Genomic DNA, 24,801 nt, shown 5'->3' on the forward strand with positions numbered 1-24,801 from the left:
TTTTACAGTCACATGAAGTCAAATAAAGGAAAATTTGGAGCATGTTTTGATATGTTGGCTCAGAGGTACACTTTTGCTGAAATACGACTTGATTACATTCATTTTCCCTGCCAAATCATCCACTAGGAAGAAACTGCAAAGTGCTCAGTTGGGGCCATAACCTACTTTTTCACAGTTTATACACAGAATTTACAAGTAAAGTAATTCTGTTTCCATGTCCAGCATGGGGCAGAAAAATAACTCCATTCCCTCTCCTGCTATCTGGGCTGGATCTTGACATGGAGAAGGAGTTAAGAAACATACTTAGGAGAAATCAAAGGACACTACAGAAGAAAAAGTAATTACTGTAATGTGTGCCAATTTGCTGGTCAGCTTCTTGGATTTGTGTGTATCAGTGATACACACACAAAAATAGCCAGCTCAGAAAGCAAACCAAAGTATTAAAATCTATATTACATTGCACCTAAGTCCCCAAACTGTAGCAAAGAGAGTTGGGTATTTTCTCAGGTATTACAAGTTGAGAGTGACACTCTCTTGGCTTTCATGTACATTTAATAACATATGTTTTGTGATTTCTCAGCCTTCTCAAGTGGAATAAATTTGATGAGCTTAATCTATCTCCCAAAGGAGCAGAAGAGATTTTAGTGGACAGAACAACAGATAAAATGGCAGGATTTTTTTTTTTTTTAATTTTTTTTTTCATTACAGTGCACAACAGTCATTCTGTAACCTCAGCTCTCTGGTGAATAAACAGTCTCAAATCTAGGGAACAGCTACTGCATGGACAGGACACTATTCTGACCAGGCAAATATTAACACAACCACTCTCACACTGTATCAGCATCTGCAGTCAACTTGGAACATTCACAATGACGTACAAAACGTGTGTACAAAGTTAGGTATGAGAGCTTCACATGTTTAAGTATTTTTCTAGGGGCTTAAGATGTGCTTAAGATGAAAGTCAGAAAAGCAGTTACATATATTTCACTTTATATGTATTATTGTCAATCGGGATCACAACGTCTGATGCTAATCCTCTGTCATCCAGCAAACATTTAAGCCACATAAATGAGGAGTAGTTCCATAAACAATCAAAAAATTTAGGAAGAATACTGGTCCCTAGCAGACCAATTCTGCAATATCCAGTATTATTTAGGCTGGCATGTTTTGCCAGGGCTGCACATTTAAGGACAGTTCCCCGAGGTGAAAATATATCATTCATTCAAAGGACACAAGAGTCACTTTACAGCCACACAATAAGACACTAGCAAGGGGAATATCCCCCCAGCTAACTCATCCTCTACACTACAGCTGTCTGTACAATTCAGACACTATCCACAAAATCTTCCATACTTGGATTTTGTTTCTTTTCTTACCCTCATCTCCACAATCAGGTACCCCACTGAGCAGTACCAGCTGGGAACTGGAATTGTCAGGACACACATCCATCTCCTTTGCTTCCTTTTAAGCACCAAAGCTTGGTCTGTGCTTGTCTGTGACACAGACACTGTTAACCCACATGAGGTTGTGTTCCTGCTCAAACAGGATGCACAGACTTCTGAGCACAAACTGAGAGCTGCTCCAGCTGTGGCAACATGGGGGAGTTCAGAAGCACTTCTGCTGTCGACTTGCAATTCTTTTCTCTTTTGCCTCACATTAAAAGTGGGAATGGGAAACACTGTGTCCACACAGACTGCCCTCAGGGCAAACCTGACAGTACAGATGAACTCCAGCTGCAATATGTACCTCTACAGTTGTTTCTATTTTCAAGGTAGGACAGGCTTCTCATTTTTGAGATTCTTTCACAGCATGAACATTTATTAACACTAACATATGACATCTTGATTTAGATGGGAAAACACACCAAACTCCTCATTAAGAGTCAGTGGCTCACTGACTCAAGTTTCTTTGGAATTGCAAGTAAGTTTGCACTAGACATTTAATTCAGAAGTTACAAGAGCCACAAAATACTTGCCAACAGTTTTCTAGCCAAAACCACAGCACTTATCCCATGCTAAAAACAGAAAGCAGTAGGATAGAAGAAGGGCTTTGAGGCAAGTTGAATTGGACAATTGCTACTGCAGTCTCTGGACGGTGACACAAAGTCTCTTTTGTCCACGTTTAGGTAGAGCAGGGATCTGGGCTGCCTTTAATCACTTGATAATGCCCCTCACTCATACTTTGCTATATTAAAACCCCCATATTTTCAAAATTTCTGAGGCTTCTCAGGTAAGAGAAAAGCTGCACAAACCCCTCAGGTGAGACTTCAGAAACCTTCAAAGCATTACTGTGGCAAAAGTAGAACAGCAAAGGAATTAAAATGACAAAGCCAAGAGTGAGACAGTCCATTTACAAGCAGCTATTCTCCTGGCCCCTGTGTAATATATATAAATAAATGGCACTTTAAATTTAGTATGTGCTTTTGGAGAGCCAGAGACAAGTGGCATTCAGTGTGAAATCAATACCTTTGAGAGGAGGTTAGAGATGCTTGATAAACTCTTTGCTGCTAACTAAAACCAAACCCAAATGACAGCTGCACAAGATAAAGTGAAACGAATCTGACACATTAAAACCTGCTCATATTTAGAAGGGTATCTTAATTTGCTTTGTTTCCTCCCAACCCAACCAGAAAAATAATTCTATAGATAAAGCCTATGGGACTGGAAACAGGTGCTGTGAAATAAGCCAGCACAAAATTAGAACACAGAGCAAACACAGTTTAGCTGAATTATTCTGCAATGCCACATTTAAACTTCTGAAAACCCATTATTATATTTAGAAATAGCAGGGTCAGCCATGAAGTATAATTAACAAGCTGTTTAGAATGGTTTAACTACTGGATGCCTTTGTAACACATGCATCCACGTGAAAAAACTGATAGTAGCAAATCCATCCAATCACTATTCTGATCCTAAACTCAGTTTTGGAAGCAGCAACTGGCCAGCTGCAGTCCATGAGAAAGGGTTTTGCTCTGCCAACCACAGCTTTGCTCCACTCATGCAAAAAAAAAAAAAAAACCAAACTGCAATTTCATTTGAGGCATTACACACTGTAAGAGCATGTTGCAGTGGCCATGATGTGCAGAGATACAGTTACAGCAGGATTAATTTCATTTGATCACTTGTCAGTTTGGAAAACTGTCTCACTCTTAAGCAATGAGGTGACCAGAACACACCTGTGTGTGCACGAACACGAGCAAACCACAGGTAGACTGTTTGTGCATGTCAAAGTGGTTTACTCACTAGAAAGAGGAGGCAAGAAGTTTAGGAGAACAAACTATTACCAAATTTAAGCAGCTGTGGTTTAATAAAGAAAACGTATTGATAAATTTCATTCTGATGTTTGAAATTGTGTCTGTATCGAAAAATTAGTATAATTTACAGGAAGCAAAGCTGAAATAGGGTTAAAGCATTAGAATTCAAATAAGCATCCTATTTGATTGGAAACAACCCCTGTTTGTCTTGCTATATTGGATTACTGCTTATTCAGGATAATCTGAAATAATGATACAAGTATCTCAACAAGCAAACCAAAAATGCTGTTTATTTCCCAAAGCTTCCCTATGTCCCTATGACATCCATTTTCCTTGCTTTGCACATACACATTTTTGACTTTCAACAGGCCAGAAATCTAATCACATCCTGGGGTAGTTAATAATTCAGCACATACTTAACACAACGATTCTCAACTTTTCCATCAGATTAGAATCCTTCTCCATCTCAGCAGGAACGTGTCCTATCACTTAGCAATACAACAAAGGCTTCCAGGCGAACAAAGCTCAACTTTTCCACCCAAGGGGGCACACACACCTTCCTGCAGCATTCCACAGGTCACCCTCATCACAGGACCAGACCGACGGGCTACTCAAAAAGTCCTGTCAATAAAAACGCACCCAAAAGCTTTGCTGCTTTCCAGGAGTCAGGCTGACTGGGCATTCTCATCCCGGTATTCCACATGGCAGGAGAAGAGCTCAACGCCTGGGCGGCTGCTGGGAGCAGACTCCCATCTGCAGCAATTAGGAGCTGCTCAGACCTGCTCAGGTTTTCAGGTACTGTGAAGGTGCTCAGACCTTCTGTACACAAAGCACTGACAATTAAGCGTGAAAGAGCATGAGAAGGGCCACAGATGGTAAAAGCAGCAGCTGGTGCCTCTCTGGCTTGCAAGCTCTGCCAGGAATTGCTCTCTTTAAGTTATCTTTTGATCTCTAAAGAAAACTTCAGAGAATAAATAAGGGGGAAAACAAACACACCCCAAGTGTGTTATGTTGGTGCAGTTAAATCACAGTTATCAAATATTCCACCAGCAACGTTATGGAGAGCAAACAGTCTGCCTGGATTTCAAATTCTCCTGAGCCAATATGGAACAAAGTTTTGGGTTTTTTTTTCAGTCAGCAATGTAATCCTTCTTTTCCAGGTAATCCTCTCCTGCTAGTTGATCCCATTATAGGACCACTGAGTCAGGCAACACATGGCAATTTGTATGAATTCTCTCTTCCAGGATTGCTTTCCTTCCCAGCTCCCACCTGCTACCCACTACCATGAAATGGGTGTTGTTCAGATGATGTTTCACATGTTCATTCAGTATGTTTCATACTGTCTTTCTTAACCAACACAGCAAAAAGCAAAGCTCCTTTGATGTCCAGAACTCTCCACATCTGAAGGGAATTGCCTCCAGTCCATGACTTTTTTTTTTTTTGCATTATTTATCATGTAACCACATGGCAAAACACTCATTTGAGGCAAATGCCCTGGCCCATGTCTTTCCCTCCCAAGTGCCACAAATGCATTAAAATCCCCAAGTTTGATCATCTCAGTGCTTGTAGCACCACTGATACTATTGAGCTAACAGTCTTTTCTGCCACATAAACAAGGAAAGAGCTCTGGTAGGAATGCCAGGCCAGCTCCTGTGGAAAGGAAAGGGTTAAATGACCATCAACTGTAATATATGCTTCTGGAAGGGACTGTGCCTTGATTAAAGCCAAACAAGCAAACTCCGAAGTATAATGACAGAGGGGAAAAGGAAACCACATCCCAAAAATGCATGATCACACTCCTCACTGAATTCATAGGATCAATGATATGGGCTGTGCTATAAGCATGGAAAACCCTATTGCATGCTGACCAGCTCAAAAGCTCAGGTGTATGACACCACATCATAGGGAGGTGATAGAAAAAAAACTAAAAACAAGCTAATGAAGAAAAAACAAAACTCACCTCAGCTTTGTTCTGTTTCTCTTCATATTCACTCTGTTCCTTTTCCATACCAACCAGCTTAATCTTCAGGTCTGAAACTTCAGCCATTAGATCCAATTTCTGTGTCTCCAGCGATGTGCGACTCAGCAATTCCTGAATGCAAAGCAGAGTATTTTCTCCAGTTATTTATTTGAACACTGACAGACTGCAATGTAATTTATTGGCAGGCCCACACTGAAGTCCCTACCCCACAGTTGAACTGTGTGTTTCTCAAGTGCTGCAGTTATTTTCATCTAAATGTTCTTCTGTGTTAATCACTAAACCACTGTGCCCCACTCCTTATTTCAAGAAAATGTGTGGCAAAGTTAATCCCTGGGCAAGACATGAAATCGAGAACAATACCAAGGCTGAACAAACACAAACCTACATAATGACACATTACAAAATAGCTGGCATCTTCCTAAAATACCCATCAGACAAAGCTATGCTTTAGTATTACATTGTAGACCTTCTTGTCATTTGCTATTCAATACAGGACATGTTACAAAATGAGAACCCTAACAAAAATACCACATTGACAAAGACAAGCAATGCTTCTGCAGTCACACCAATAGTACTTGAGAGCTTACACCATGTAGTACTTGGTAACTTTTGAAGGCTACACACTGTGGAGGGAACAGCAGTGAATGAAAGTGGTATGTCCTGACTGGAACTAAAGGCAATCTCTAAACTGAGTAACAGTGAAAAGGAGAAACAACTGGCCTTGACTTTTGCTTTTGTACCCCAGGCTTGTTTTTCAGATTGCAGAGAAGACATACTTTGGATGGAGTCATCTCACTGTCTTTGGAAATCATTCAATATTCACACCTTCATTGCATCTTTCAGTTTTCAAGAAAGCCAATGCCAAAAATCGTCAAAAATTCAACAGTGTTTATCTTTTATATAAATATATATATAAAATGCTCACGTTGGCCTCTCTTTTCCAAAAGTCCACTCTGGAGTTTAAGCCTTATTGAAAAATTCATACCTAAACTTTCCAAGTGCCCAATTAATTTTTTCAGAAGGATGGTCGTTTCTAAATGGTTACAAGTGTTTACGGTAATTCATAAATCACATTAGTGTTTTGATCACATGAAACACACTGAGGAATCACAGCTGATTCTGCTTTGAATTACATGGAAGTGACTTAACTGAAGCTGCCATAGTTAATCTGGGTCTATGCTGATGTTACTGAGTGATCAGAATCCCCTTGTCCATCACCCTTTTCTCACCTCTTTCTCTCCCATAAACTGTACAGTGTGTTGTAGACCAGAACCAAGGAAGCCACAAAGGTTATTTTAAAAATTATACAGCTAAGGTTTGTTTTGAAGCCCAATCTGCCCTACATGTGAATTGGTTTAGTCTGGTGAGGAGTACTGCCCAAATTAAAAGCAGTACTAAACTTGCATTGGCATTGCAACACCAATTATCTAAGTCACCACTATTCCCAGTGCCATGCCCATTCCTGCTGACATCAGCAATGATATTTGTGTATGGATAGGAAAATAAACAAAAATGTAGCCCCATGGTTTGGGCTTTTTTTTTTTCCTTCTTCTCTAAATAAAATAAATCAAGCACTAATCAGGAAAAGATATTGTACTGACTTTTATTATTGAGAAACTACAAGAGGCAGTCACCTAATGAAATCCCAGGAGTAGCTGCTTTCTACAAAGGTGATCGCAAATTACAATTATAATTATAAATACCTCCTCTATCTTCCAGAAAAACACTAACTTGCATGAATTTCAGAGGCACATTTCAGTCCAGACTGGAACAGGCTCTGTACAGCTGTTGACATATCAGACTACCGCAGCTTAAGACATAGCTATAAATGAGAATTTTGATATGAAAAAAGGCCAGTGAACATCAGAAAAGGTAGCAGGATGAGGCAACTCTGGCCCTACGGACAGACTCCATTCAGTGTTGAACTAAAACAACACTTAGACTTTGTTTTGGACACTGACATGATGTTCCATGATATGAGAGAAGGATTTCTTAATAAGGCAAGGAGACACGGCATCCCTCTGGAGATTTTTAACAAAAGATCTACCCTTTGAATGCACCATCTGGCATTACTCCTTATTTTTTTTTTTCTATAGACTCCTAAATGACACTAAGTTATGCAATGGAGAGCAACACACACTCACTGCTCTCCTTCCAAGTTCAGTAGCTCTGTGTGAACACGAAGGCACCACCTGGTATAAGTGAGCATGAAGGCAGCTGATTTTCTTTTTTTTTTTTTTTTTAATCAGCTCTAACAAAATTTTGCAGTTTGCTCTCAAGCTGGAGAATCAGATTCCCAGCTAGAGTAAACTGGCACAAAACTCTTGACTTAAAATAGACAAAACAGCTAACTATCCCTAGTTTGTTTTCAATGGAGCTACACTGATTTAAAACAGCTGACAATTTCTCTTGCATCTAGAGAATCTAACTTTTGCTTTGAAAGCAAGTGCCGTTTAAAGTAAATGTCCCCTCTTGAAATGGTAACATCTGGAAGCAATTATTTTCATCTTCAAGCAGATGCTCACAGTGAACAGTTCATTAAGAATGTGACCCATTTTGTTACAGAGAAATTATAGTGTATTTCAGTGGTATGATGCAACTTCAATTCGGCCAGAATAAATATGCAATTGTAAGAAAAGAAAACACAAATTTATGTTATTGATTTTAAAGCAAAAAAAAAAAAAAAGATAATACAAGACAGGCAAAGTGGTAATTTGGGCTGTAGCAGCTTTAGGAGGATCCTAAAGAGCTGAAATACAGAACAGAAATAGAACATATCATAGGGAATCTTCTTTAGAAACAAGATACTTCGTTTTAGTTTTAATTTTAAAATGTACTATAAGTATCATTTAATTTCTTAAAGTTCTTTGTTTGAAACTCAACCTTTAACTTTAAAAATTAAGGGAAAAAAGTTATTTTTGAGTAGAATAATTACAAAGATGAGTCATGCAGAAGCTACAACATGTATGCACCAGACAGATCAAGGAACAGCAAACTATTTCAAATACAAATGTATTTTTAAAATTCACACTGTATACTTCTAAAACATTTAACCGACTTTTCCAATATTCCCAATGAAACTGCAGCATATGCTCTATATCTCACAGTCACATTTTATCCTCTTGGAAATACATAATTCTTATAAAGCAGCTTATAAAATTTAACATGACAGAAAACAGCTTGAAAAGAGGACCTTGCACTTTTCTAGGGTGTCAGCTGCAAGCACAGAAAATTCCAGGATATTTAGCTCTTCATAAAACAGAAGAAACAATCATGCCATACACTGATTGAGAAACCACAAGTAAGATTTTAGTTGAGGGGGGGGGGAAGAACCCCCCCCGAAGATCCCATTTTGCACTTGTACACCACACAAAATACAAAAAAATTCAAAAAATTCCTAACTTTTCACGCTTATTAAAAGAGTTGAGAGAGAGAGACAGACCAACCGACCTACCTGGTAAGCAACATCCAGCCAGAGCCACCACTAATGAGGACTGCACTTCTCAAGTGCTGTGTGTCAGCTGTGGTAGAAATAAGATATTTGCTTAGCTGAAAACACAGCTGAGAGCAATGTACATCTGTAATCACCATGAAATGGTGCAAGTCAGTAGCAGTCAGTGAATTACAGCCCTCCAATTCATCATCTGCCCATTATGTAGCTAAGCAAGGGAAAGGACAGAACTTCCCACTGCACTGCCAATTCGAATCTGCCTGACCAGCAGGACTCCTGCCTACATTAGCTGCAAAATAACAAAGCAGTGGAATGCTCACCTGTACAGATAAGCTGGACAACTTGAGGGAAACACTCTGAAAACCTTATGGCTCACACCAGAGCAGCACAGAGCACACTTGAAAATCTGAAACGCTAAGCCAGCTGCTGGCAAGAAGTTACTGCATGCTATAAACAAGTGCTGAAATTCATCTAAGATCAGATAACTCAGGCAACTGAAAGTTGAAGGAATGATCTTTGCCAGCCAGCAATGTTCCTGAGAAGCAAACAGATACACACCAGATTTATACCCTGCAACCAAGACAGGATTCTGGCTCCCCTGAGTATAAGACAACTGCAAAACCAGAGCAGGTACACACGAAACAGCACTGGATTCAAGTTCCTACTCTCATACAGCTCCTCCCTGCCTTCTTCTAATCCACTGTTTTTTAAAAGATCCTCCACCGTGCCCCACACTGGGCACTGTCTGCCACTCCTTCCCCTGGCCCCTGCACTCAGGTAGAAGTGGGACATAAACTGACACGAGAAAAGAGATCCACTCCTGCTAGCATTCAAACATTTCAGTTTCTTCTGTTTATTTTTTAAGATAGAAAGAGTCCTAAAACCAAGTGCTTTCTACATTGCAAGATAATTTACTTCACTGAAGACAAAACTGAGTTTACACAACACAGCCATGCAACAAGAGTCCCTTGGATTGCATCTTGCAATCATGTGTCAGAAATAATGTGGAAGGCAGAAGGACATGGTCAAACCACATCCAGGATTTGGTACAGATCAGCTACAGGACAGACATTGCCACACAGACCAGTATTTTCATTGGCAAAACAAACTGCTGTACTTTATGCCAGAGAGCTTCAATGGGAATTAGTATCTGTTAAATAAATCAAATGCAGCTCTGGAATAGCAAAGAGGTAACTAACCAATCTTACAATAACTACCAAAAAACACACGTGAAAGAACTGTGGAGGTGAAGTCTGTATGTGCAGAAAATTCACTTTTCAAACTGACTTAACTCAGCTGTCAAGCCTGACAGCACAGATTCCAGAGCACTGATGTGTTTACATTAGGCATGGCTGGTACTTTCTGCTATGGGACAGTTTAGGCAACTTTACAGAGCAAAATTTACTTCTGCTTTCCAATTCTATAGCAAGCTGATAGGAGATTCTCCCAAGGCTAACACAGCAATGTTCAACATCCTCTTTTCTCTTAGAAAAAAAATATATTTCTTTCTTAAAATTGACTGGAATCAAGTACTTAAGTGATGCCACAAAGTAACTTGGAACGAGACACATATAAAATCATTGCTTCCTAAAACTGGCTGTAACTTTACATTTTAAAGCAGTTGATATACTGGAAATGGACTATGTCACAGCATATACTGTTTTCACAGGATAATTCTAAGCAGTTTTTTTCTTTTATTTTTGATATATTCATTACAATGTGCTAAGGGGAAATGCAGGTAACTATTCACACAGGCCAGCTTTTCCATATCATTTACACATTTAACAGCAAGACAGAGACACCACTGGAAGGCAACTCAATGAGATCAAACTTGTGTGTTGCCCCCAGTCATGCTCGAGGAAATTTTCTCGTACCATTTACTATGAAGGTTGACCTTGTTTCTTGGCCCAAACAGGAATCATACTTAAAGAGTGATCTGAAGTTTTGTCAATGACTTTCTCGAGTTTTTGAAAGACCTGCTTTGTTTTTGAAGAAAGAAAATGCGAACACCTTCAAGGTGAAAATGGCTTTTCTTGATTATAGTCTGTACTGGAAAAAGTATCCTTACAAAAGTAAAATGTTGAGTTTGATACCATAAGCATCACATGCCTGCATTATCTGTAACTGTGCACACCAGGGCATCTCTGCCTCTCTTACACAGGACTCTCTTGCTCCTCAAATGCTGCTGAGCTGTATTTTCTTTGGCTGTGGTTCCACAGACAGGTAGGTCAAACACACATCTCTCCATTGCCCCTGTGCCACACCTTGACCTTTTCTGTGAGCTGTTTCAACTCACCCAGCAGAAAAAACACCCCCTTCCTTTTAAACCCCAAGTTAGTTTTCTCCCAGTCCCTGAGTTTGATGAGCATGACAATATCCAATCAGTTGCAGAAGCACATAGTAAGGGAGAGGGAGAAGGATGAAAGGAGAAAGAGACCTTCTCCTTTTTGTTGCAGCAACCTTTAGATTGGTTCAGCTCATTTCTTGAAAGTTCAGATTTGACTAAGGGATGTTGCACCATCCTCTCAGAGCAATGAAGAATTGTGATTTTCTTCAAAGCAGCAGCAGTATCTGTTGCTACTATTCCACATTCAAGATGCCCATCCAAAATGCTGAACAGCCATTTTATGTTATTTGTATAAATTTTATTTTAGCTGCTGTCTCAGAAGTGGTTCCATGATCACTTTGTAGCAAGGTTCAAAACAACTGTGCATAAATCATAAGCCAGAAGGATTTTAGCCAGTAACCCCACCCTGACAAAGAGAACAAGTCTCTGCTAGCATAGATTCAGCAAAAAGTATTTTTCAGGGTAGCATTGCATACCCTTTCTGTTGTGGAACTGCCATGTATCATCATTAAATTATCCTAAAGTTTATTATTTTTGTTTTTATAGTAGCATTTTGGGCACAGAACTAATTAAAAGCCACTTTTCTTACAGTTCCCAAAATTAAAAAGCTAGGGCTTATCCTGAACTCAGGTATATTAAGTCAATAATATGCTTATCCATACTGCAGTCAGCTGAGTTCTACTAATATACGTGAAAGATTTTTCAAGCTGGAGCAGTTATCTTTATCACTCCACTTTCCATTTAGAAGAAGCAGTTGACTTAAGTTCACAAAGACAAAAATGGGTGGAATTAAGTATACTGTAAATAAACCATGAAATAAAACTGAATTTACACACACCTCAGGAAGGTAACAGAAGTCACTCTGAAAAGCAGGACACTAGCAACTGCTGGCTGAGATCTGAACCCAAATCTCCCCCAAATCCATCTTCTGAAGCCCCTGAGGCCACATACCCACTCTATTTCTGACAAATGGTCTGCACATATCTTACATGGCCACATATCTTACATGAATGTCATAATCACCACACGAGTAGATCATTCTCTTCTCTCTAAATCTCAACTCACTCCCTGTAGAGGCTAATCTTTTCAACAAGAAGAACTGAGAAAAGAACCTTCAAAATAAACAAATAGGACCCTCTGCTGAACCCTAATGAATGCACAACTTCTCTTGACTATTGGGATGTTGAGAGACCTAACCCAGGTTTCCCATAACCCACCCTCTACTGGGAGATGTAATCTGTGTGAGAAACAACAACTACAGCCGTTTGGAGTTATCTCAAAATTTAGATTTAAGGTTTATGTTTAAACATATCTGGAGATTCTCTGACTTCTTTAGCTTCAGTACAGTCCTTTGTAGCTTATCCCTTTAGGATCAGCTTTGTAAGCAGTTTGTTCACGTGCATAATGCCAGACGAGTAGATGCAAATGTTTTCACTGAAACAGCAAAGTAGGTGCATCATTATATTCTATTTTCAGACGCCTCAGTTTTATGTTAAATAAGGCTTTAAATTCACAGTTTCCTCAGAAGACTAGCAGGGCAAAAAAACTGAAGTCAGAGAAACAATGAACAGTTCTAGCAGAAGCCACAGAACAACCATCTAGTTTTTAGGTTGAAACAGGAAGCTTCTACGTTCTATTGTGAATGCCTTCCTGAATCTGAAAACAGATTTTCATAACTTAAACAGTTACTGTTCTTTGAATTTCACTTCAGATCTCACTGGACAACTAAATGCACTCACTATTTGCATTTGTAAAACTGTCCCCTCAGAATAAAACCTTTTCTAGTCGGAAGTATTTTGGGCTGCAAGAGTTGTGTGACCTGGAAGGTTTTTTTCCCAAGAATCTTTGAGAGTAGTGATTTCAAAGGTTTAGGATAGAAGTTTATCTTACAGAAACTGCTGCTGTTTACATAGATATGTACAAGGCTGCTTATAATAATTTCAAGCTATGATCAGTTCATAGAAAGACTTTTATATTTCACATAAAATAGTAAATTTTTAATAAAAATTTCGTGTGGTGAGAACTAGGTTCATCAAGAACAGTATCTATCCTGCAAATTTCTGACATAGATTTTTAGGGTTATTTACAGTTTCAGACCTATTTTTGTATCTATATACTGTATTCACAAAAGATCTGCATCTGTAAAAACGTGAAAGTTCTTTCACATCAACAGACCTGCAAGCTCTGCAGTAACATATGAAATTAAACATATTTAACCTATCATTTGTTCTGCTCCCTCAACATAGACCATCACAGAGCCTGAAAGTGTCAACTGAAATAAAGAAAAATATGTCATTATATACTAATTTTCCTATATAAAAATAAAGAGAAAGTTCTTAAGTTAAGCAAAAATGGTTCTAGAACAGAACTTGTTAGAGTAATTCATTTCAACCAGCTACTTGTTCAACTTCAAAGCCATAAGAAAACAGAAGACATTTAAATAAAACTTCTTAATTCTATAACTCCTACCTATATTAGATACATTTAACCTGTCTAACCAGTTACTCAGCCATGTCCAAATGAGCACAGTACAAATAAGACACAATAGTTTCATTTTACATGCTGCCACGTACAGTATTATGCAACCAGCCAGTAAAACTTTTCTGCAACAGGAAAACAAAGAAACATTCATTGGGGGGGGAAAAAAAAAGTGCAAAGCAGCAAGAGAACAATAAAAGAGGCATTTTTTTAATGCCTGTTTTATCTTGTTGCCAAAGGCGCTCACACATGCAGACGAGCTGATCATGTATGTTCACCCCCTCCGCTGGAGAAGATTATGCAAGATGGTTTGCAATCCAGATTTTTACCTGTTGAAGCATTTCTTCTGTAGCATTCAGCTTCAACTGATGCCCCTCAAGACAGATTTCCAAGTCCCGGATTTTTTCTCCTTGAGCTTCCACCTGGTCTGTAAGAACACTCACCTGTAATTTGAGCAGAGAAGTACAATGCCACTGAACTGACTGTAAATAAGTTTCAATTACCTTATACACATAACATCCAAAGGCACGTTTTAACAGCAAGTTTAATATTCTTGTGCACTGCAGCAACCTGCTCTACCAAGATTTTTCAGCCTTACCTCTACTTTGCTTCAACCACGCCCTCTCATCCCCCCCTCCCCCACAATTATTTTGTTTCGATATAAAAAAGAAAGAGCGTTTCTAGAAGAGATGGAATGCTACCCACAGGTAGGCATTTCATGCAAAAGTCTGAAAAATTAGAAAGCAGCAAACGAGAACATAGGATGGTGAAAATATTTTATGTGGTTTTGGAGCATACACTGCTATTTCAAGTTCTGTTGGCATTTCACTCCCTAAAACAGATAAATAGGAAAACTGTTCATTCCGAAACCAACCAATTACTTTACTTCTTACAAGAACAGAAAACCAGCTTACCTATCAATAAAGCCTTCTGAAGTTATAAAGAATGTAATGAGTAAAAGGCATGTTTTAGCAGTGACAAAGTTCTATTCCAAGGAAAATTCTCAGGCTTTGGCAAGCCAGAACACGAAACCAAAAGAAGTGAGATACAGACAATGAATCCCAGGAAAAGAAACAATAAGCAATACTGGTAAAGAACTGTGGGAATGGTGGTACAGACCAGTGTGTAATAAGAAAAGCCCAGCAGCTGAATTCAAAGCCTGCAAAGCAAAAAAAAACTACGCCCAGGATAACATTGGAAAGATGTGGAAAAACCCAGTGTTAATTCCTCTGTTAAGCAGCACATACTCTCTGTATGTTCATTTTCACTATTTATTTATATAAAAGCTTTGATTATACCAGAAAAATGTTATCTCAAACAAACAAAGAAAAGGAGCCTAAGGTGTTTAAACTCCATTTTGAGGGAAATGCATTAACAAAACCTTATCCATGCTCTCATATCCAACCCCGCAACACCTTTAATAGAAAAAAAAAAAAAAGAAAAAACAAAGGTACAGTATATCTAAGTGAAACTTTTAAGATGTACCCACTATACAGCATTTCTAAAACCCAGTGAACAACTGAGTTCATTTCAGGGAAGCTGCAGAGGGAGAGACTGAATGATCTGTTTTTGTTTTACCTGCAAACATAATGACAGGAATGCCTGGGAAAGGAACACAGAAAAAAAAGAAATAAACCAAAAAAGACTAATTCCCCCCCCCCCCTAAAGTAGCTGGCTGCAGCACAGAGTACAGATGAACTCAGGATGAGAGAAGATAGGAAGGAGTGGGTGGAGGCAGATGGCAGGGGGACACATCCAAGCTGGGGCAGGAGGAGAACTCCCTGCAAGGAAGTCTTCTGCTTGTCTGCTTTTCTGTTTTGCTCTCATTAAAACAGGGATGTCACACAAATGCCCCCTGTGAGGTCAGAAAGCAAGAAGAAACAGCCTGATGCAGGTTCCAGAGAAAGAAAACCAACTCTGTTTAGAGTGTCAGGTCAGGTTCCAACCAGCACTGCAACCGAAAAGCAAAACTCTGTATGTTAAATGTGACCTGCAAAGGAATTCAGTAAAACCTTAGTAGCTTTAAAAGCATGTGTTGGCTGTTCCAGTAGTTAGGCTGAGAGGCACATTAGCCACTTTGAGCTCATATTTTCCCCTCTGCTCAGGAACACATCTGCCAGACTCTTCAGGGAATCAGTAGGCTGCACACAGAACATAATCCCAGTTTATGCTACCCTGCCAAGTCCATCTTGCCTTAGGAGGGCAACACCTGCAACACTCAGCCTGTAGGTAACATATTTTCTGTGAGTATCTATAAAAGTGAGGCATACTGAACAATTAGCTAAAAAACCAAGTGGTATAGAGGTTAAAAACTTCTTTGCAAGAAAAAATCCAAATCAAAACAAAAAAAAATCCCCCCCCAAAATGCCTAGAGGAGACCATTAGCTGCTTCACATAGGCAGTGAGCTGTAAGAAGGTATCCCAGATGCTGTAGCATTCATTTCCAGCCTCCACTTCAGACTGAACAGTGGAAGTAGGTTTCCAGGTGCACTGTTTGACTCAGCCTTGGTGGACAGGAATAGTGGGCACTGCCCAGTACAAAGTGCCTTGTACTGCTGCTCATGCAGCAAGTCTGATGCAAGACTGGAGTGCTCCCAGCCTCATATTCCCTGCAGATTATTACAGCTGCAGGCCACAGTCATTAGCACAATTCAACATGAGCCATAGAATAGAGGTGCTCTGTTTCCCATTCCTTTCTCATCCTTCATGCCAATGGTCACACCCAGGAGCCAGGTTTGTACCAGCAGACTCCCTCAGGCCAGTGTAACCTCACCATGGGACTTGCCTGTGCTCCTCACATTCGACTGCCTAGATTGAGTATGCACAGCTGGTGCAAACCAGGTTCTAAGCCCAGCACCATCGTGGCACTTTTGTTGTTGTTGTTGTTGTTGATGTTCATCTACCAGACTGAGGTTTTTGTCTATCTCATTTGCCTGGGGCTTTTGCAATTCTACTGCAGTGCTGTGCAGCGGGAACGGAAAAATTCATAAATATTGACTAAGCTTTTTGATATTATGGGAGGGTAATGGGAGTAAAAGGCAAGAGAAGGACAATTTCTACACCTGATTTTACTATATTCCTTTTAAGAAAAACTGTAGGCAGGTCTCCAAACCTTGTAATAGGAATACCTTCTTTGTACATTTGGCTTGCTCCATCCTTGGGTACCTATTTGTGCGGACGAAGAAATAGTTACTAAAAATCTGCGGGACAAAGACAGGGAAAGCACACACTGAGCAGTAGCCTGGAGCAATCTTCAGGAACTTTTAAGCACTGGAGAGTTGACGTCCTGTTAAATCCACACAAGCTGATAGACTTTGAACACCAAGACTCTGCCAAACCTGTTCAAGCCCACCAGCACCCCCGACCATCGACCACCGGGTAGCACGAACAGATCTACAGAAAGATCACAGGGCTAAACAGGCACATGAGAAACAAAGGAGGGTCTCACAAGCAAAGCCACAGGTGCACCAGTGCAAGCCTCTCCTTTGGAATAAACAGCTGGGTTTGGCCTCCTAATTGCTGCTCCAGTTATGAGCTGCTCACGTGCGTGAGTGAACTGTGCGAGACGTGAACGCACCGTGTGAAAAGTTGTTTGCTGTTACTAATGGAACCAGGATGCAGGAGTTAACAACCACCTGATTAATGAAAGGTGGTCTCACAGATACCAGTTGTGATGTTGCCTCCCTCAGAAAAAGGGGAATTTGTAGCACACACTTATACACCTAAACTCCAACCAGAAGTCTGTTTTTCGTTCAGGGTTGGGTTTTGTTTTTCCCTAAATTTGGCAATAGCAATTTTAGTTTAACAGTAATGAAGAAAATCCAACCAAGCCAAAGCTTGTGTCTCACAAAACATTTATTGTTTATTTAACAACAGCAGTGAGACTTCTGCTCAGTAAATGAACACAAGTGTGAACAGAACATACAGGATAAGACATGCTTACAGAAACTGGTGACTGAAACAGCTACCCAACATACTTTTGTTTGATATAAATATATGTGCTTATAATACGTTTTTGTAAGCAAGAAGAGAAAAGATAGGCAAAGACCATTTAAAGAATCTCCAGCTTCAGTTTTGAAAAGCATGGAATATACAGTTCAGTAATAGCAAAAATACGCAGAAAAAAATAATTAAGTTTTTTTTAAATTTGTTGAACATGCGTTTTCTCCAGGAGGAAAATTTATATGGGACAGAGGATCTGTTTGACAAAGGGTTGGTAAACTGAGAAACAGGAAACCTGGAGGAGCTTAGACACGAATTTTAAAAATGTCATTTTTTTTCCCCCTTTATCTCCCCCTTAAGTTTTTTTATGATGTAAACAATTTTGGTACAGCATACAAGCAGGAAAAATAGCTGTTCTCTTTACAGGACAGTCTTCCAGTTCACTAAAAATGGTGACACACAGAACCTAGAAAACTGGTACAGCTGAGCAAATCTAGAATGAGAACCACTATCACAGCAGTGTCTTGGGACTCCACAGCATTATTTTTCATCCCTCTGTCAGTCTCCCTCCTCTTAGTGCTGTTACTCCCCCTACCCCACCATGAAATCAATCAGAGGGATCATACAAATTATAAATTAATTCCTGATCAAACATGAGTTACATTTGGCGATCTGCTCACATTTGTATAACAGAAAATACTCTTTCACTTCATCATTTATTCACTGAACAGCAACTCTGTAGACAATGTTCTCTCTTTAGGACATACCTGCAGTATGAGTGACTCCTTATCACCTTCTAATCGTGCCAACCTTTCTTGATAAGTTTCATTATTGGATGGATGATGATTCACCTGTGACTGGGGAAAAAAAGTACTGTGAGAATTTTTACAGTTAAAGTTTCAAGCAATATTTAACAAAAATTATATATATTAAGTGGGTTTTATGATACCAAAAATATGAAAAAAAAGTGTCTACAGACCAAAACTGTTCATTTCACGTGCATTAAATGTACCTTTGAACATTTGAATGCACTTTTTTTTAGCTGGATTTTAAATACTCTATCATTTGCAGCAATCAAGAATGGTATAGGAATAGACTGATATTTTCTATCAAATTATAATTTCAATGAAAAATACCATCTTATCAAAACAAAAACCCTCTAATTTGGAATATCTGGTGTCAACAGTCTTTTGCCAAAGTAAAGGAAACTTGGTGTTTCAGGGGTAAAATCTGCCATAGGTATTACACTATTCCTTGAAATTACTGAAAGAAAAGTCGAACTTTTTTGTTAGCAATTAAAAAATTATTTAAGTTATCAAATTCTCATTGGGAATTACTCTAGCCACGTAATCACTTATGGATTGCCAAATGGTTCTAGGGAGCAAAACCTTCTAAAACATGACCTGCTTCTAACTATTAGGTCCCATTTCCTATGAATTTTAATACTTCAGACAGAAACACCACAATTAAAAAAAAAAATCTGCAGATGTATTTTAAAAAGTTTGGAAGAGTTTCATAGCCTTATCCTCCATACCAAACCATTGTGTAACTGTGGGAATGTTTGCTCAGAGCATCAAAAGTAACCTGAGCCCTCAGAGGTTCATTTCCCAGCTCCATTGCAGGCAATGCATTTCTGCCAGGGAATGTAACACTGTGCCTGGCTTGTCAGCTAACCCAGGAATCCAACTTCAATGAGTTCCCTTCAACTGCACTCATCTGCAGCTGACTCCTCATTTATAGTTACTTGCATAATGGCACCAATATTATGATAATCCTCCTCCCCAACTGTCCTTTCTTTTTCAACTGAACACTTGTGAACAGGATTTTTAAAAAATATTAGCTATATACATAGCTTCTTGGTCTACACTGAGGTCTACAGGCACAAATGTAACACAGATGATGAAAATACACGTGGTGCTAATTAATGCAAACCAAGAAATCAAATTTTTATTCAATCAGAAGAGACTTTTCAAGCCATAAAGTGCTAAACTAGATATAAGCATGGAATCTTTACAAGCTGAGAGAAACCCAAGCACCCTTGTCTCTGATTAAGTTGAAAGAAATTGAGAGAATTACAAAAACACCAACAAACAGTGGTGAGAGATGTCCGAAGAGATCATCTGGTTCACTGTTCTATCCTAGGACCAATACTCTTGTTTGGATTACAGAGACTTTCCATCTTCTTCTTAGGTACCCATCATTAGAACATTTTCCTTAATGTCCAACCTGAATCATCATCTCTTCAACTTCAACCTACTGGTGCTTATCATGCCACCATGGATAAAAGAAAGGTTCTTCACTTCAAAATTTTTTTTTAGTTATTGCAAGACTGTCTATGGATCTCTAACTACCACGTCCCCCTTCGGTTAAACAAACACAAGTTTTTCTGCCTTTTCCTCACAGGTTAATTTCTCAAGAACTGGTTTGTTGCTTTCTTTTGGTTCCTTTGCACCAATTGTTCCTTGACTTCTTTTGAAATTAAGTGCCTAAGAGGAGACACAGCACTCCAGCTGCAATTGGCTTCAGTGGAAAAACCTTTTCACAGACCCTTGGGCCGTATTTCTTTTCATATTAACCATATAGTAAAACTCACATATTTTCAGCCTAGGACCCATAACTTCCAGATCCTTTTTTAATGCTCCTATTTAGTTGCCATCCTGTTCTTCACTCTGTGTTTACTCGCTGTTTCTGCCTGAATGTGTAACTTTGAGCTAGTCTAAACTGAATTGCATCCTATTATTTATAATCTTTTCCTATGCATCAGGCTCTTATGTTTTAATCATGGCTGCAAGGCCCTTAACTAGAATCACCTATAAATTCACTAAGCTTTGTCCTTTGTCCCTGTTTAGAGGGTCAACAGGAACATTAAAAACAGGATGTGCAGAACCTCACTCCACACCTCACTTATTATTCATTGTCAAAAGAAGAATATGTTAACTCTACACAGAATACACCTTTGTCAGAAGGTTTTGACCAGTTTATAGCAAGTACAGCTAAGATTCAAGACCTAAGAGAAATGGCTCTAAACATGCAGATGTGAGTGCACAACACACACAAACAGAAGTCTTTGATAAAGTTTTACTGTGGCACCTGTAAGGAGATGGTCCATGCATTAAAGGAATGATGACCTCACTCACTATTTTTCTCCTAACTAGTTTTAATGTTTTAGAATTTCTATCCTCACATCTCAGTGTAATTTTTTCAAGCCTTGTCCTATTATTAAGAAAAATCTTCACCCCTTAAACCCCCCTCCCAGTTTTCATAAAACACGTTTAACTTAGGCCCTCTGTATTGAGTTAGTCAGTCAGTCAGTCACTCTCTGTGGTCTTAAAGCTTGTTCCTTATTAATTTTTGTGGTACTGTAATGAAACTAAACATTCTTTATAAGTAAACAGTATGCATTTCTGTAGGTCTGCCTAGACAAACCTTTGACCTCAGCTCTGCATCCTCAATCATCCTGCCAGACATCCCGCCTGGGTCCTTACTCCACAGAGAGAGCAAAGTCTTACACTGCACTTAAGAATCCAAAATCTTTAGCCTTAGCAGCTATGTTTCCATCAGGGTTAAGACTTCATTACATGCCATTAAATGAGTTTTCTCAATGGAGAGCCCACCAGCCTCCCCCAGTATATCTCTGGTTCATATCCAGTGTTTGGGGAGGCTTTCCTGCACCTGGAACATCAAGTATTCAGGGAAGAACTGCATGTTGCTAGGCAGGAAAAGAGTCTCCTAATGACAGAACCTAATCAAGTAGATTTTGCACCCTTCCTCCTGCCATCATGTGCTATTTTTTCTAGGCTAGATTTAAGAAACTTACCTGTAACCACTTGTGCAAGCATTACTGCCAATGCATTGTTACATAAACAATCTGCCATGAATGCAAAGTGGAGTTCAACATTTTTTATAATCCATAATTTAGAATTAGTTCGACACAGAATCAATAGATATTTCACTATATACCAATGGAAAGCCTAGTGAATCACCCATGGGAACAGAAAAGGGGGAACAACACTACACCAAAATATCAACCCTGCCCATAGGTCAGTGAGACAGGGCTCAGATAAGTACAGGAAAGTACAGTAGACAGAAAAATGACCTGCTAGATAAAAGTGTCTGATTGACACCCAGCAGTTGTTTCAGACTTGGTAAATCTTCGTGTAAAGACAAGATAAAACAATGTAACATGAACCAAGGCCATCTGTGGATGGTTGGAGTGCATTCTGCAGTTGTGAAAGTCAGCACTGAGAGGAAACAGCAAGTGTAGTTACGTGTCACACGTATCAGCAGCAACTGAATAAAGGACTTGTAACACTAAAGACATAAGGCTAGGGATGAATTCCAGTTGGTGTAGCAGTTCACAAACAATAAACACGGGTCATGTGGTTGCACAAGTCTAAAAGGCTGAATCAACAAGGTTTTCTACAAAGCTAATATTTCAGAAGATGCAGCATCAAAGACTAAAAATTGTTACCTGGGCTTGACAAATTATAAGTTAATGTTAATATTAATTATGTTTCTTATAATGAAAGAATGAGAAAAATTGCATAAAACATGTAAAGAAGTTCATGATAACACATGATAGCAAAGTAGAAGGAAAGATATGCTAAGGCAAGGTAGGTGAAAATATGTAGTACCACTGCAGATGAAAAATCAACTGCATACCATAAATACTTTGCCTCCAGGAATCCTTAACCAGCAACCAGCACCTCCTCCATTTGTACCATTAAACCATGTCCTCAAGTGCCGTATCTACACATTTTCTGAACTCTTCCAGGGATGGTATCTCCTTTATGTGAAGAAATTTTTCATAATGTCTAATCTAAACCTCCCATGACACAACTTGAGACCATTTCCTCTTGTCCTGTCACTTGTTATCTGGGAGAAGGAACTGACCCTCACATCACTACATCCTCCTTTTAGGCAGTTGTGGAGAGCAATAAGGTCTCCCTCAAGCCTCCTTTTCTCCAGGCTAAACAGTCCCAGCTCCCTCTGCTGCTTCTCCAAGGACTTACTCTCTAGACACTTCACCAGCTTTGTTGCCCTTCTCTGGACTCGTTCCAGCACCTCAATTCCTTCCTTGTCCTGAGGGGCTCAGAACTGGACACAGCACTCAAGGTGTGGCCTCACCAGTGCTGAGTACAGGGGGACAATCACTGTTCTGGTCCTGCTGGCCACACCAAGCCAGGATTCCACTGGCCTTCTTGGCCACCTGGGCACACACTGGCTCATGTTCAGCCACTGTTGACCACCACACCCACATCCCTTGCTGCCAGGCAGCTTTCCAGCCACTCTACCCCCAGCCTGTAGTGCTGCCTGGGGTTGTTGTGACCAAAGTGCAGGACCTGGCACTTGGCCTTGTTGACCCTCATACAACTGGTCTCAGCCCATTGATCCAGCCTGTCCAGATCCCTCCGCAGAGCCCTCCTACCCTATGAGCAGTTCAACACTCCCATCCAACGTGGTGTTACCTTCAAACTTTCTGAGGGTGCACTAAATGCCCAGGCTGTCCACGAAGATGTTCAGTAGGGCTGGACCCAACACTGATCCCTGGGGAACTGCATCCGTGACTGGCCACCATCTGGATGTAACTCCACTCACCACCACTCTCTGGGCCCGGCCATCCAGCCAGTTTTTACCCAGTGAAAAGTACACCTGTCCACACCATGGGAAGCCAGGAGTTGCAAAGCAATTTCTTGAAGCACCTGCATTATGGTCTCCTTGGAGATTTTGGGTATACTTTAATGCGCATCATACTGCAAAAGATATTAGCACTAAAAGTTTCCTGAAACAATTCCAAATCAACTGACTCGCCCAGTTCTAGAAAAAGAAAAGCAAGAAAAAAAAAAAGCAGCAAAGCTTTTGCATTCCATCACCTGCTTTAGCTTCTTGTTCATTTTTAGGTTCCAAATCTCTCTTTGGAATACACTCCTTTCTTTAATCTGAACACAATATTGGTAGCTGCTGGAAACTTCTAAGTGTCTAAGTATCATTTACATGATCCAGTCATTACAGAGTCCTTTTCCAAGGAAAGGGCTTAAATTTTCCTTCAGAATACATGACACAAAAAATCAGACTTCGGAGAATGATTCTGCAGCTTTAATTTAAAATGGTGGTAATCAGCAAAAGTCTAAAACAATATGGCAAGAAAGGGATGAAATGCTTGATCAGTTCAGCTATCTTAATTTTCAGTAGTTTTCTCAGAGTCTGTTATGCATAGAATGTTATTTTTTCTTGCATGTTATTTTAATAGGAAACAATTCAGAATGAAGTTTATTGTCAGAACGGAGTGACAGCTGTTGTATGGTGTTTCTCTACAGAGGTTCTGTTGGGAAACTTTTGTAAGGGAACTTCCAGCTGTATCTTGATGGACTACAAAAGTAAGACCCTGAAAGCAAGCACATGTGCAAGGTAATGAAGCTCAACACAGGCCAGTTTATGTTTTCCTAGCGTGTGCGATGTTTCAGCACAAAGTGTCTCCAACACAGCTAATTTTAACACAAACCCCACCAACTTCTGAAGTTGATCAGCAAGCTGTTACACAGAAATTTGTCACGAATACCATGGATCTCATACTGGGCTGTGGAGTGGGGAGGAGCTGGGAAAAGAAACCTGGCAGTCAGTTAAAGTGGTGATTTGTAAGCTTTTTCAACAAGTCACCCGCCTCTTTGGAAGACAGATTATGTCATAACCCTCCTCTCTTCTTATTCAGTCACATGAATCACCTTCAGTTCCACTGATAATTGAATAGGATGACTGTGGCAGCAATAATACTCGTATTAATGGGGAAGATTAGGGACATGCTTCACATATTGCTTTTTGTTATAGTTTAGAAGCTGAAAACAAGGAGTAGAGTCAGCAGAGTTCAACCAGTCAGCTTTACCCCAAACCACCAGCAGCACACAAACAGCAGTGTTACATTTCAACACAAGAAAATGTAGACTACAGACTTCTTCCAGCCTATTTGGAGCTGATAATATTTACAAGACTATGGTCTTTCCATCTCTGTCATATTCTTTTTGGTCAGTAGAATTATGTTATGAGTCACAGTAGTATTATGAAGTGATGATTGAACAGCCTACACAGTAAACATTTTTATTTGCTTCTGACTGTGGATGCAATACAAATTTAATCTCTTGGCATGTTAATGCTACCCCAGATACACACCCATCTGAATATATGTACATTCCCTCAGTGTACCTGAGAGGAGGAGGAGAAGGCTGGAACATGATTTCTGGATCTATAATTCTTGCCTTTCATCTGGAAGTAATTAATAAATCAACAGCAGGATTTTTTATTTGCCATTATGACTTGTTGGTTAAATGAAAGTGGCAGTCACTTTGACAAAGCTA

General features: G+C 39.6%; 1 protein-coding gene across 1 annotated transcript in view; it reads right to left on the reverse strand.

Annotated features, from left to right (window-relative positions):
- The window catches only part of PPFIBP2 (PPFIA binding protein 2), an 85,733-nt gene that overhangs the window by 28,872 nt on the left and 32,060 nt on the right, over positions 1–24,801 (reverse strand). The window contains exons 4-6 of the mRNA XM_018076045.2: positions 18,220–18,309; positions 13,840–13,953; positions 5,214–5,345 (exon numbers count right to left, since the gene is read on the reverse strand). Of these exons, the coding sequence (XP_017931534.1) occupies positions 5,214–5,345; positions 13,840–13,953; positions 18,220–18,309 (336 nt within the window). The remainder of the gene's footprint in view (positions 1–5,213; positions 5,346–13,839; positions 13,954–18,219; positions 18,310–24,801) is intronic.

Source organism: Manacus vitellinus, unplaced genomic scaffold (genome assembly GCF_001715985.3).
Source record: "Manacus vitellinus isolate BGI_N305 unplaced genomic scaffold, ASM171598v3 scaffold_30_pilon, whole genome shotgun sequence".
NCBI classification, from domain to species: domain Eukaryota; kingdom Metazoa; phylum Chordata; class Aves; order Passeriformes; family Pipridae; genus Manacus; species Manacus vitellinus.